Genomic DNA, 16,619 nt, shown 5'->3' on the forward strand with positions numbered 1-16,619 from the left:
TAGAAAATTCTAAGGACACAAAATTAAACATTAATTGTCTTAACATGTATTGAATTCCAATAAAATTAAGAAAATTCTAAAAGCACAAAATAAAATATAAATTATCTAAACATTTATTGAATTAAAATAAAATAAAGAAAATTCTAAAAACACAAAATAAAATATAAATTATCTAAACATTTATTGGATTAAAATAAAATTAAGAAAATTCTAATAGCACAAAATAAAACATTAATAATCTGAGTATTTATTGAATTAAAATAAGATTTAAAAAATTATAATAGCACAAAATAAATCTTTAATCATTTGAACAGTAAGAAAACGAATGAAAGTTGCAATTATATTAAATTCATTTTATTTCAAAGATTTTTTTTTTCAAAATATAAATTTTCGTAACAAAGTCAAAATTATTAAATGAATTTGTTTTCTCAAAACAAAACAAAAAACTGAATTTTTGTTCGAAATTAAATTGCCCTCCCACCCTGTTCATAGAGCTGTGTAATCTTTAGAAGTAAAACAAAAAATGTCCCCAAAACCATAATATGCAAGTGCTCCTATCATAAAGATTTTTCTCTATTTTTTGTTTTTCTAGGGGTGGCGGCATGAACAAGTGTCGTGTGTATCTATGTGTGTCGCGATATTAGAGTTAAACAGTTGATTTAAACGCCAAACTAACTGTAGATTTGGAATCAGCACTTTCGCTCCAATGTTTTTACCGATGTCAGAAGTTCTTGAACCTTTTTTAAAGTTCGTTATTCAAAATTAAAATATATGTAAAAGAAAAAACTAACTGCACACCTGGTGTTGCCCGGTCATACAATACGCTTAAATATGATATTTTAATTTATGCAAATTCCGTATGTATTATTATAGAATCAATCCTCTATTGATTATTATATATTACGAGGAATAATTTACCCGGTGCACTAATTCGAAAAAACAAATTAAATAAAATAAAATAATAATGATAATGTTGTTCAACAAATTCTGTCTGTGTTTGTTTATAATATCACGTCAGCTGATATTTTGACTTGTCGATGAATGATCTGGAAAAGTCACTTCTGATTAATGTTTAGTTTTAAAATATGCAAACGAAGAAATGATTTGCGATGATTTTAAATGGTATCTCTTCTTTTGTCGTAAATTGAACTCATCAATAAGAAAAAATTAAAATAAAATGCTGAGGTACACCACGAGCTTGAACAGAGGATCATTCGATCATTAGTCGAATGATCTACCACTGAGCTATATCTGCAGATGACAATATATCCAGGAGAGTCTAAGAAGAAATGATTTGCTGAAATTTTATTATTTTCCTTGGTCAGTGTAACATAAAATATTCCCTGTAAAAATTCTTCTTTATTTTTATTTATTTTTTTTTACACAGTGGTCACCACTTATCAAGGCCCGGAAGCCACTCAGGGATAAGGTTTATTGCAAGTACATTACGTTAGTGTGAAGATTTGATGAAGTGTTTACTTAAGGGGGCGGTTCATTAGGAATTTGTTAACGTTGGACTTGAACACATCCAAGTTGTAGTCAGGTGGGAAGCAGGCAGACGGAACAGAGTTCCACATGCGTGCAGTTCTAAGAAAGAAGCTTTTTTCATGGAATTCACATTTTGATTTAGGCACAGATAAAGAGTGGGGGAAATTTTTTTATTATCTGTAAGAGAGAAAGGACTATTTTTAAGATAAATTTTTTTCGATTTTCGCTACTTATCGGATGAGTTTTTGTACAAAACAAATCTAAGGAAACTGCCAGACATATGAATTAGCTTTGTATGAAATTTGCAAAAGATAGGCTCAGCCGTTTCAGAACTTATGAGGAAGGAATTTACACATGCGCGCGCACACTCACACACATACACGCACACACACACACACAAAGTAACTTTTATATTAGAGTGGAGATAAGGTTAGAAACAAATGTTCCGAGATTTGTAACGTTTAATTTTAGCCACCAGTACAACTACTTTACACCTGAAATCATTGTACATATTTGACATACACTAGAAACACATTTACAGTTTCAGAAAACTAATTCTTCATAACGCACTTACGGACTGTTAATTAGTCCGCTGTTGTTCTAAATTTATCATTAGTTTATTGAATAAGAACATTTTAAAAGCATTATTAAAACTCACAGAAATAAGAGTGGATCACGTAAGGAATTTGTCTGTTAGGCCATCTTTTGTGTTTATCTCCAACTGCATTGCGACTCTGTCGGAAGAAAATTAAAACCAATAATGGATATATCATATATACTTCTAAAATAACACGGTACAACAAAGAATTTCAGGATTTTACAAACCAGCGCCGTGTAACATGATTGTATATAAAAGTCTCGCAAAGAAACAAAGAAAAAGAAATTCGGCAGTAGTTTTTTTTCTGTTGAAAGAAAAAGTGTTTATAGCCGGTCATTTCAACACAAGGTCGCTGACACGTATTTTCAAATCCAACAGAATATGGTCGCATTTTTTTATTTACCCTCTCCGAGTCAATTAACAGTTCTTATTTACCCTTTCCGAGTCAATTAACAGTGTCTGCAGATATAGCCAGCTGTTATGTGTGTAATTCGTCTGACGATTCATGGTCATCTGGCATCTTGCAAAAGTTCGGAGCATTGACGAGTTCTCCACCTTATACAGAGTACCTTCGCATCAACACGTGCTTTCTATCTTCTTTTTTCTCCTCTTCCTCCGCTCCTGATATTTATATATCCATTCATTTCTGTGATGTCACGCTCGTGCCATGGCTTGGTCATTTGTATACATGTCAGTGGCTTTATTACAGCCCTTTCACCAACCACATGTCTTAATGTCAAGTGTGAGATTTTTAAGGTGTGATCATACCATATAAAATACTAGTTTGCACATCAATCAAGGAACACCCGTAGAAAATCGCCTTTTTTTCTAAGAACATCAGTGAGTGTGAACGCATTCCCATAAGTAATTAATATACAACACCCTAACTGTCATGACATAATTCCAAATATTTCTATGTGTTCGGTGCGGTCGGTCGTTCAAAATGCGTTTTCCAGTCTATATAATTGTTAAACCTACTTTTGTCACTGGCCCAAAGTACATACACACTGACAGCGAGTAAACACAACACAGTTGATCTATAAAATAATATTTTGTTTTTATCTCACACCGACAAATCAGGTTTGGATTATAAGCTATTACTGGTGTTTTGACATCTGAGAAGTCGCGTGAGGTGGGTGTGGATGTTGGCGGCGAAGAAATGTGTCAGGCTTACTTCTCTCTGGCCGACTACCCCGCTCTCTATTTATAACGATTTATATAAACATTCATTTCTCATTGGAATGTTTAATATTTCCTATTGTCTATTGTTTCAATTCTTTGACTGATATTCTCTCATATTTTTCGGGGTCAAATTATACATTTAAATAGACAATGGTGGAAAGTCCCGCTTTCATCACATGGAATCTATCTGCCTGTGTGCGTTAGTTCGTTACCTATGGACTCCTAAATGGCTGAGCGTTTTGTTTTTTTTAAATTTCAGACAAATGTACTTTATGTGCATGGCAGTGTTTTTAGATATGTTCTGTATCGAAATGTCTTCGATAAGTATCGATAATCGATAATCCGAAAGAAGGAACAGACGATTTTGACTTAAGTTAACGCCTCATACAGCCTAACACCACAAGTGCATTAGAGAAGTTTTATTACCGCACAATCAGAAAGGCCCGGCATATGACATCATCAACAGTAGGCTCTTTGATGTGACAGTGGCGTTCGAAATGAATGTTTCTGTTTACAGCACAATTTAACCATGATACTTGACTTTTGCATTTTAATCTTTAATTCAAGCCATTATAACTGCACAAGTAGAAAGACCCCGCATATAAAATATACAGTGGGTTCTTTGATATGATAGGCGCGTATTCAAAATGAATATTTCTGTTTATAGCATAATTGAGCCATGATACTTGATATTTGCGTTTTAAAGTTTAATTCAAGCCATTATGTAAAAATAATTTTATGTAATCAGAAGCAGGTTCTCCATAGTACAATGTAGACTAGAATATATTTTGGACCAAGTAACTGTGGGGAGGATTGAAAAATGGGCGATTTTACCGATTTCGATGACAATAAACTATGGGAGGGTGAAATAGTCGTTGATCTTCATTCATTCCCGAGCAACGTCGGGTCTCCCTGCTAGTATATATATATATATATATATATATATATATATATATATATATATATATATATATATATATATAATTAGTTTTCTTCTTTGGTCTAACGAGGTGGGTCTCTTTAAATAGGGACTCTACCTAAACATGTATGCACATATGTAACCGATAATGTTTGTATAATTAACAGACTATATATATATATATATATATATATATATATATATATATATATATATATATATATTTAAAATTAAAATTACAATTGAATTTACCAAAATGATCCAAGATGGTAAAACTAAAGTATATTATAAATATTAAAGAATTAATATTTATAAAGTAATCTCAACTAGATGTAAAAGCTCCATAAAACCAAATAGGAGATAGAGCTTATAATAATGTTCTTTATAATATATGTTCCTATATATATATATATATATAATATTTTTATTTATTTATTTTTAAAACAGTAATCTACGTGCATGCATGTTTCGGGTGAAAATATATATATATATATATATATATATATATATATATATATATATATATATATATATATATATATATATATTATTACATTTTCACCCCAAACAAGGCACATTGCCACTTTCTTGTAGGGGTCTACTATCAGGGACATAAGCATCAGGGGTACTGTGTAGGAAGTTGAGCAGCAAGATATCGGTCCACATTGCACTTGAACTTCTGCATGTCACTACCGTCGGGGAAGCAGGGACCCAGAAGGGAATTCCAAAGTCTAGCTGTTCTGGGGAAGAAACTACTGGAGTAGAAGGCTCTCTTGCATCTAGGGGATCTCTACTGTGAAGGGGTGGGATTTAGTTGCTTGTCGGGTTTGTCGGGGGTATTTGCGTCGAGGGGGTACAAGTGCTTGCAGTTCGTCAGAGCATTCAACGTTAAAGTACTTGTAGAACAGGCAGAGGGCTGCAACATTTCGTCAATGTGACAGAGGCTGAAGTTTAGCTGACAGTTCAGGACCTATCAGGTTGGCGACTCTCTTTTGAACCTTGTCTAGGAGTGAGAGACTAGTAGCAGATGCACCAGTCCAAATATGACAACAATACTCCATACATGGGCGAATTGTGGCCTTATAGAGGTATAGGATACTATCAGGCGTTAATAGCTTTCTAGCACGTTAGAGAGAACCCACCTTCTTCGCAGCGGTCCTGGCAATGTTCTCAATGTAATTGTTCCATCTTATATTTCCTGTGAGCGTTAGGCCAAGGAGTTTAAAAGATGTACTTTCAGATAAAGAGTCATTGGCCATTGCTATTGATGGTTGAGAAGGTTTCTTGTAATTATTGAAGGAAACAAGTTTAGTCTTGGCAGCATTGAAGATGACCATCCATTTTTGTCCCCATTCCACTATGGATCGGAGGTCTTCCTCTAGTGTTTCTGCCATTTCTTTGGATATGTGTTCATTTGTTTTCCCATCGCGTCTGTTATAGAGTGTGGTGTCGTCAGCATACATACCCATCTCACAGACAATTTTGTCAGGGAGGTCATTTATGAATATTAGGAATAACAGAAGTCCAAGGATAGACCCCTGAGGCACTCCCGCATTTATATCATATTGTTTAGATGTACGACCGTCAAGGACAACCTGGATTTTTCTCTTATCTAAGAAGGATCTAATTATGTTATGTATTCTTCCAGTGATGCTATATGATCTGATTTTCTTGAGAAGACCCTCATGCCATACCCTGTCAGAAGCCTTAGATATATCTAGAGCTACCGCTCTACCCTCCCCCGCTTTGTCCAGTGACTGGTATATATGTTCTGAGATTACAGTTAGGATATCTGCTGTGGAATGGGCTTACCTAAATCCATATTTTTGGTCAGTCTGAAGTTAAGCATCTATAAGGCGATGGACTAGAGCTTGGTTAATTATGGTCTCAAATATTTTGGCAAAAAGTGGGAGGAGGCTAATGGGGCGATAATTTACTGGGTCAGTTCTTTCACCAGAATTCTTGAAAACTGGCACTACAGAAGCAGTTTTCCAGCGGGCAGAAAAGAAAGATTCATGAAGGCATTTGTTGTAAAGTTTGGAAAAACTGGAGCTACTTCGGCGGCGCACTTTTTTAATAGCACAGCCGGGATGAGATCAGGTCTACATGCTTTTGCAGTGTCAAGCTTTCTTATGATAGCATGCACCTGAGCAGGGATGATTTTCAGATCGTCTAATGTGGCGTCTGTCTGCAAAGGAAAGTCAGGAAGGTGGTGGTTAGCAGAGTCCAGTGTGGAGTTGGAGGCAAACCGTCTGGCAAGCATGTTAGCCTTCTCAATTGCTGAGCAAACAACTTCCTGATTATTGGTTAGCGGGGGATTGTTGATTGCCCATTATTTACTACACTGTTGTAGATTTTCCAGAAGTCTTGGGTTCCTAATTTCTGTGCTTCCATGCGTTTTTGAGTGGTTTCAATAAGTTTTCTCTTAGCTGTCGCTATTTCTTTCTTACAGTTATTCCTGGCTTCTATGTACTTCTGTCTGTTTGAACTGGACTTATGATGGTTAAATTTGCGGAACGCATGCTGCCTTTTCACTATGGCAGCTGCACAAGTTGAAATGAACCATTTGCTCAGCACTCCTTACCTAAACTGAAACTCTTAAAAATAAAAATGACAGTACATTCAAAAATTACGCTAAAACCAGGCCAAAACTCAAACAAAAACAACCTGCTTTCTCCCTTGAGGCTCGCATTTACAAACATCCGTGGGCTTAGATCTAATTTAAATGATGTTGAAGCATTTCTCCTAACAAACACCCCGGATATCTTAGCACTAAGTGAGACTAACCTACACTCTTCCATCCCCTCTAACTACTTTAACATGCCTGGATACCTCCCACTCTGCCGTAAGGACTCTGATAGACATATGCATGGGTCTACATTCGAAACACCCTCTCCTTGACTAGAGAAACTAAACTAGAATCGGACGATCAAGCCTTAATGTGCTTTAGACTTAACATACAACATAACATTAGCTACTTTTAATTTCCCTACCGCTCTCCCTCGACCCAGGACTGTACCCTAATAAAAAAAAGTCTCTGACACCATAGATACAGCACTTTATCTCGATACTAGCGCACAAGTGCATGTATTTGGTGACTTCAATGTCCATCACAGCAACTGGCTTGGATTTTCTATTTACACAGCCGCAGCTGATACCACAACACGTAACTTCTCTATATCTCACTCCCTATCACAGATGGTTACGTTTCCAACCCGTTTCCCAGACCAGCAAGAACAACATGCATCACTTCTAGATCTGTTTCTGACCACAGTTCTCGATGACTGTGTAACGAATGGCCACAGCCCTCTTGGGGACGCTGATCATGCAGTGGTAATGGTTGAAATCGCCCTAAACTCTAGAGCCAAAACTGAAGAGCCACTGCCCAAAACAACGAGATATTATAAAAAGGCTGACTGGGAAGCAATCAGGGACCTCATCAGGGACGCTCCATGGCAAAATATCTTTTCACTTCCTGTTGAACATTGCGCAAATGAGACCACTGAATTGTTCAAAACGGCAATTGAAGCACATGTTCTCACACGCAAATTCTATAGCAAACCCCACTCTCCCCAATGGTTTACTTTAACTTGTGCAGCTGCCATAGCGCAAAGGCAGCATGCGTACCACAAATATATATATATATATATATATATATATATATATATATATATCCCTAACTGACAAAGAACAAATATGAAAACTTACAAATAGGTTTCCTTCGGGTAACACGATGTCCCCTTCAAAAAGTCCTGAAAACGGATTAAAACAAAAAATAAATAAAACCCAAAAGAAATTGAATTTTGATAAAAGAAGAAAATCAATCATTTTTTTTTTAAATGATCGCTTTTCAGCAAATATAACCTTTGACTTTAAAAAGGGTAATAATGTATAAAGTGGGCATGGAATCGGTGTGACAATACGAACTTCTTACAGATCTTATTCAAAATTAATTTTAGAATCTCAAACGAAAAGCAAACACACAAAGAATCTACTAGCCCTGGTTATGGGGAATTTGGTCAGAATCCAAAACCAAACTTACCTCCAACCATTCAAATGAGACCAACCCGATCAGGTGATCAAAGTGCGCCAGTTTGATCACTACATGGTACGCATTGATGGGATCGAATAGGGTGACTCTCGGAAAGAGAAAATTTCTCCGGAAGTACATCCCCCATCTACGCTCCCAAAGACAAACTCACAATTGACAGCGACCCATCAACCCAAGCCACGCCCACGTCTAGTCACCGTGCTATCACAACAACCAAACAACCACATGATATCATGCTACCTAATGATAAACAACACACCCCTGCTGTCACCATGCTAACACCGGTGCATGATATGCATCCTGAGAGAGGCGAACTAGATCTAGAGAGGTCAGTGTTCGCAACTAGCAGTGACATCAACGATCAGCCAATGACCTCGCTATTACTACAACAAGCGTCGCGTTTGTCATCACCATCTAGAATCCCGTCAACTCCGATAACCCCCAACCAACAACAAGCAGAGGCGTCTGTGCCTGCCAGCAGACACCAAGGCGCTCGAATCGAAAGAAATTGAAGCCGCTATGGCTGAAAGACTATGTTCAAACAGTTGGGGCAGAATAATCCCGGGGTAGAGGTCAGTCTACCCAGTGAAAGCCCATGATGTGTTTTTGTTTATTTCTCTTTCACTATTTCTCCATCAGACAGTGTGAAACTTTTGTGTGTTCATCTATGTACATTCACAGTCATCTACAATCAGTCCTTGTCCCATCCATCGGAGGATGTACCAATGATTTGGGGGAAGATAGAGAAATATGTACCGTAACTATACTTGTTATGTTATTAGGTACGTGCAAAATGAATGCCGATACTCAAAATATATAAACATTTTAACCCCTCCCTTTACTTAAAAATTCACCAAAACTCAGTAAATAATGTAATTTTAATGACATTTTCAGTATTTATCTAACAATAATCACGGAATACAATAAACACATTACTTTTATTTAAATCTTAGTGGAAATGTATTGTTTCGGTTAAACAAAAAATACCTTTACTAAAGTTATTGTTTTCAATAGTAAAAAAAAATGAATGAATTTATTTTTGCTTTTTTATGAAAATAAAACATCGTAAATTACATTAAAAATATAAATTTAATTTTTACAGGAACATTACGAAAAAAGTCACTAGAGTCCGCATTAATAAATTTGATATGACTCGAAGTAAAAGTTATTTCTCGAACTATCGATATTATTATTGAATTAAGCATTGTTTATTTAATATTTTCACACAAAAAATTATAATTACAAAAATATTTCTACTTTTTTTAATTACAGTTTTCGCATGATTTTTATACGTAAGTTTTTAATATTTTCCTTGCTTGCATGAATGTGAAAGTTTCGGCGTAACATAAATTTTACATAATCTTGAAAAATAATTTTTTTTAATTTAATTTAAAAACAGAAAAATAATTAAATTAAAAATGTTAAAAATGACAGAACAGAAAAATAATTAAATTAAAAATGGTAAAAATGATACAAACGTTCAGGATAGGAATGTATGGATGCATATCTGAAGAAAAGAAAACCAGCACTCCCTAGCCCTTTTAACTACATGGCGTCATTTTTAGACAGCCTTTCGACTGTCTGAAATTTTAGGCTTCTGTATAATCCATGTTTACAAAACTTCCGTTTGTTGCGATTTTGCGAAGGGAAGAATCCTTCGCTTTTTTTAGCTAATTAAGCTATATTTAGTACGAACAAGGTGTTTTTTTTTTTTTAATTCAATACCTTAAAAAAATTATATGCATTTTATATAAATAAAATACGTATACGGTGCACTTGAAAGCCAAAATACAACGCAATATTATGAAAATAAACAAATATTTTACTTGTTTGAAATTTATAATTTAAATATATTTCGGAGTCAAGCTCCATCCTCAGTATTTTGTACATCTTTATTGCTGCTATGGTTTCAAATGAACTGAAATAATAGAAGGGGAGACTTGATTTCATATATTTATCATATATTATATCTCCCTTCTTTGGTTTTTATACATAAAGTAAAATTCACAGTGTATAAGGATTATTTTATACAGTAGATATTTATAATCGTACCCTACTTCCAAAAGAGAGAAGATATAACATATGAGTAATATTTGAAATCTAGTCTTCCCTTGTTATTTTAGGTCATTTGAGAGCATAGCAGCAAATTTTAGTCTCCCCTCCATCAAGACCAGAGGTTTGATGGACTGGTAATCAAATTGAATATTGAAGCGCTTATATCTATGGGACGAAATTATATGAAAATTTTCAGGCTTTTTGAAGATTATAATACTATTCTATGGTTAGAATTTTATAACAATTGGTAAAAAAGAACCTACATTTTAAAACTAATAAAATATGCCCATATTTGCCTACATTTTGTATATAGAGTGTCCTGCAGGTCAGCTTCAGTTTTGCTGCTTCGGTTGACCCCCCCGGTGGCCTTGCCAAGCCATTTAGTAAGTTATGAAAATGGATATGGCAATTAAGCTACACAGAATATTCCGCGTTTCATTCTCGTGAGAATTCGTCAGGCTTATTTATAGTTTCAAAAAGTGAGGAATCACTATGACAAAACTATAATTAAGCCTAACAAATTTTCACGAGAATGAAATGCAGAATATTCTGTGTAGCTTAATTGCCATATATATTTTCATAACTTACTACCTAGCTCTACTTATGTATTAAGCACTGTTGAAGTAAATACTGAAAATTTATGCATAAAATTATATTTTGTATATTAATTTATGTGATTAAATGAAGTAGTCATCTATATATATATATATATATATATATATATATATATATATATATATATATATATATATATATATATATATATGAGATCACGTATTGTATATACAACTAGCAGTTCAGCCCAGTTCTGCTCGGGCCCTATGTACTGTTCATAACTTTATGTGCATATGTATAAATATTAAAAAGTTTGACTCATGTCCAGGTAACTTACATCTAAAATTTCAAGTATCTAGACCCAAAATTGGCGGAGGAGTTTGGTAGAGTCTACAAAGATCAACTCTTTCAACTTTGACCTCTTGGCAGCCAAATTCTCGCCCAAAAACTGATTAAAAAGTTTGCTGCATGTCTGAAAACCCTTTATGTAAAATTTCAAATGTGTAGACCCAAAATTGGCTGAATAGTTTGCTAGAGACCGCAAAAGTCAAATCTTTTGAACTTTGACCACTTGGTAGCCAGATTTTAGGCCAAAAACCGATTGAACCCTTTCCCTATGTCTGAATACACTTTATGTAAAATTTCAAATGTTTAGACCAAAAATTGGCTGAGAGGTGAAATTGTTTTAACTTTGACCCAAATTTTGACCCCTTAACATTTCTTGTTTTGGGCTCAAATCAAGTTTAAAGGTTTGATCCATGTCCAAGGAATCTAATCTAAAGTTTCAAGTGTTTAGACCCCAAATTGGTGGAAGAATTTTGTAGAGTTTTAAAAGGTCAAATCATTGAACTTTGACTCCTTGACTGCCAAATTTCTGGCCGAAAACCGATTAAAAAGATTTCCCCAAATCTCAATACCCCTTATGTCAAATCTCGAGTCTGTAGACTGAAAATTGACAGAGTAATTTGTTAGGGAAATGTACACACACAGACAGACACACACAGATACAATTTCACTTTTATAGATATATAGATTTATATACAAAGGTAATCTATGGGAATTGAAAAGATTTTCCACCTACAGCGTGGTCAAAAAGTCAGGTAACATTTTAAAGAAAAACGATATTAGCAATACACGTATATTTAAGTACCATACATTGAAATATAAAATGAAACAAACATGAAATATGTTTATTTTGTTAATTGTCGTCCATTTCTCTCTATCAATCACTGGAAGCGATTAACCACTGATTGTGTAACACGTGTAATCATGTCAGCTGATATCCGCGCAATCTCCTCTTCAATAAATAACTTTAAAGACGCTATTGTATCAGGCTTCTTGCCATAAACGCTATCCTTTACATAGCCCCAAAGCCAGAAATCAGGAGGGGTAGTTTATATATTACACTCAAATATTTAAACAAATAATATTAAACGAATAGAGATTATAATGGATCATATTGTTTTTTCTACCTTTAACATGTTACCTGACTTTTTGACCACCCTGTAGACTAACTCGTGTCTCATTTGAATCACATCATATTACAAACCTGCTGTGACTTTTCCATTCACTTGTATCAGTTTTATACCGTGAACACGGACACATTTATATGCCATGTCTGTTCAAAGTCATATAAAGAAAAACTCATTGAAGACAACTTACCTGGAACTTCTTCAGGATATCGAGGATCGAAACCTGTAAAATAAAAACGATAATCCAGTTATGATTCAATGAAGAGCAAAACTATCCTATATATTTGAACACATTTCCACGAGCGCGCGCGCGCGCGTGTGTGTGTGTGTGTGTGTGTGTGTGTGTGTGTACAAATGTATAGGATAGTTTTGCTCTTGTGTGTGTGAGTGTGTTTATGGGGGAAAATATCAGATAAAAATAAGTTTCCAGATTTTTTTTTTTATACAGTCACGTAAAATTGTCGTAGACCCTTGAAAATTCAGTATGCTATTGTTATACATCTTGTGAGATTATTGGCCAAGTTTTTATGATTTCAAGTTGAAATGAACACCTACAGAAGGAATTGGAATACACCCTACTAAAGCCTGATTGTCACAGCTGGTGAATTACAAAAATCCAATCTAGACGTAAGGACACTTTACAAAAACGATATGCAATAAAATTCTGTCTTAAACTTGGAAAAAATGCCACAGAAACGTATGGAATGCTTCAAACTGTTTTTGGACCGTCTTGCTTGAATCGAGCAACAGTTTTTGAGTAGCATAAAAGATTGAAGGAAGGCAGGGAGTCTGTAAGGGAGGATGAACGATGTGGGAGGAGTAAAAAGTCAGAGCATCAGAGTTGATTGGCCAAATAAAGAATTTCATGGATAAGGACCGTCGTGTGTTTATAGAGATAATAAGTGCACAGTTTGCTCTCAGTATGGGAACTGTGCACACAATTATTCGTGAGGAACTGAAGATACGAAAGATTTGGCAACGTTTGTCCCAAGGGTGCTCAGAAAAGATCATCCTTGTCCCAGACTATTTGACCAAGATGGACATCAAAACAGTTCCTTACCCTCCCTGCAGTCGAGACCTTGCCCCCTATGATTTTTCGTTATTTCCCTAAGCTCAAGGAAAACCTTAGAGGCTGTCGTCATGTGAAAATGTGACAATTGAGAAGATGAAAGATGCTGTGAGAAGATCATTGGCAAACTCACACAAGATGACTTTGATGAGGCCTTCTAGAAGTTGTTGGAATGGTAAACCAAGTGCATTGCAGCCGGAGGAGATTACTTCGAAGGTGATTATATTTTCATGCGTGTAATATCAATAAAAGTCGCCATAGGAAAAAAAAATCTGGAAACTTGTGCACGTGTATATATATATATATGTCAATATTCCATGTGCAGATGGATACGTGTGAGTACATACATGTGGGTGAGTATGTTTACATATGTATGTGTTTGTGTTTGAGTGCGTGAATGTATACATGTATATGAATGTTTATGTGTGTGTGTGTGTTTGTGTGTGTGCGTGTGTGCGTGAACAAGAGTATTAGTATAAAGCGTGTGGGTGTTATTCAGTGTACATGTGTGAGTGTGTGTATATGTGTGTGTTTGTGTTTGAGTGCGTGAATGTATACATATATATGAATGTTTATGTGTGTGTGTGTGTGTGTGTGTGTGTGTGTGTGTGTGTGTGTGTGTGTGTGTGTGTGTGTGTGTGTGTGTGTGTGTGTGTGTGTGTGAACAAGAGTATTAGTATAAAGCGTGTGGGTGTTATTCAGTGTACATGTTTTAGTGTGTGTAAATGTATATACATATCATGTACGTATGTGTGGCCATTTGATTGCGTGAGTGTGTTTGTTTATGTGAGCGTTTGCATATACATGAGAGAGTGTGTGCGTGTGCGTGTGTGTGTGTGTGTGAGAGAGAGAGTGCGTGTGTGCGTGTGTGCGTGAGTGCTTAACTGTAAGTTAAAGCGATTACTTACCTGGTGGATTTGGAGGCTGAAAAAGAAACATATTGAATTGTTACTGCGAATAATTAATTCATTATTGTAAAGTAATAGTAATTGTAGAACACTTCTATCATATTCTTCAATTTACAAGTAGTTATATCTTCTTGCTAATTTTTATTTTTATATGGTTATTTAAAAACGTTTCATATTAACAATCCAGTATGTTGTTCGTTACTATATTGCCAATAACATAGTTCAGCAATAACAAATAAAAATTGACTCACCAGAAGCCAAGGTTGATTTGTCGGTTTCAATTCTACGACTTTGAAAATCAGGCATCGTAATGATCTGGGTGTACTAAGCCTGTACAAATTCATACCACCATTGGATTTACAGATATTACTCATATTACATATTTTAAATGTCCTACAGGGGAATGTGTCTCCAAAAACAACTCGTACATCAGCATGACTAGAACCAGTATTACTCGCCGGCTTACATGTCACCTGTCTTCCCCTTACAGCTCCATCTACCAACACTTTATAGCACACTAGCAGGGGGTACCCGTCGTTGCCCGAGTGTTTGGAGGTGTGTGTACTCGGGCGGGGGTGGGGGTGTTAATCAAAACATAAGAATAAGCGAAGTAAAAAAAACTAAACTAAAAAAAACAAAAAAGAAAACAGAAAAACGAACGTTAAAACTTCTTTAAAAAATCTGAAAAATAAAGTGGGGGTACCCGGCGTTGCCCGGGTGTTTAGAGGTGTGTCTGCTCGGGTGGTGGTGGAGGGGGAGGTAATCAAAACATAAGAATAAGTGAAGTAAATATTTTTAAATATTATATAAAAAAAGTTAAAACTTTAAAAAAATCGAAAAAAAAACACAAAAAAACTAACGTAAGGAAAACGAACGATGTTAAATGTAAAAATCGGAAAAATAAAAACAAAAAAGAAAACACAAAAACGAACGTTAAAACTTCTTTTAAAAATCTGAAAAATACCCCCCCCCCCCCAAAAAAAAAAAACACGTGAAAAATGGCTTAAATAAGCCTGTTGCAATATTAAAATTTAAAAAACCGGTGGGTTACCCGGCGTTGCCTGGGTGTTTTGGGGGGTGTGGTCGGAGGTGGGGGATTTAATGAAAACCTAAGAATAAGCGAAGTAAAAAAAAAAACAGAAAAACAAACGTTACGTGAAAAATGACTTAAATAATCCTGCTTCAATATTAAAATTTAAAAAATCGAAAAAAGAAAGACATCTCACACCACGATTCGAACCCAAAACCTTTAGACAATGAGCCAGCGTTCTAACAAACTGAGCTAAGACGACGTACACGAAACTACGGCATTTTTTTTTTATCTTTAAACTAAATCAGGTTACAACGTCGTATGACGCATGCGTAGAAGTGACATTGTCATGAGAGGACGGTTTTTGATGACCCCCCCCCCGTAGAAAACTGATCCTTTTAGGGTGAAGAAATTAACGTTTTGGGACTATTTTTCGATATTTGTCGGGCGAAGGATCAAGCTTTAAAATGATACCGATCTGGCGAAAATCCTTGACCGTGGAGAAAGTTTTTGCGAGACATACAAACACACACACACATACATACATAAATACATACATGATGATCGCAACGTCTTGTCAGACGAGTGCCACTCCCTCAGAAACTGAAAGTTCATGAGCCCGAAAATGACATATAGTCCTGCCGGCGAATTCACATACTCAAGCAGACATGACACTAAAGACAGTCATTGGTATACATACATATATATACACACACACGAACACATACATATGTACACATATCACACACATACATGCATACATACACAATAGACATTACGCACACATACATATACATACACACACATGCAAACATACACAAGACGGTCATTGGTACACATACATATGAATATATACATGCATACATACATACATATCTATAAGCATACGCTCATATATACCCATATACATACACAATGCATAATACACAAACATACATATACATACCCACATGCATGCATACACATATACATACATATACATCCGCATATACACACATATATAAATGCATACACACATATACTTACACATACATATACGTACACATATGCACATATATATACATACACTTACCTACATATGCATACACATACATATATATGCATTCATACACATACACACATACATGCACACATGCATATACATACACACATGCATACATACACATACACATATACACAGATACATGCATACAAACATATATAAATGTATATACATACACATACAAACATATATACACACAGACACATATACATACATATACACATAGATATAAATACATATAAACACACAT

The 16,619-nt window shown here is 35.2% G+C and overlaps 1 protein-coding gene across 1 annotated transcript in view; it reads right to left on the reverse strand.

Annotated features, from left to right (window-relative positions):
* Positions 1 to 12,464, reverse strand: part of LOC145268593 (hatching enzyme 1.2-like) — a 30,078-nt gene extending 17,614 nt beyond the window's left edge. The window contains exons 1-3 of the mRNA XM_080124041.1: positions 12,398 to 12,464; positions 7,896 to 7,939; positions 2,147 to 2,222 (exon numbers count right to left, since the gene is read on the reverse strand). Of these exons, the coding sequence (XP_079980167.1) occupies positions 2,147 to 2,222; positions 7,896 to 7,939; positions 12,398 to 12,464 (187 nt within the window). The remainder of the gene's footprint in view (positions 1 to 2,146; positions 2,223 to 7,895; positions 7,940 to 12,397) is intronic.
* Positions 12,465 to 16,619: the final 4,155 nt, after the last annotated feature.

Source organism: Euprymna scolopes, chromosome 44 (genome assembly GCF_053919585.1).
Source record: "Euprymna scolopes isolate OS-2025 chromosome 44, ASM5391958v1, whole genome shotgun sequence".
Lineage (NCBI taxonomy): Eukaryota > Metazoa > Mollusca > Cephalopoda > Sepiida > Sepiolidae > Euprymna > Euprymna scolopes.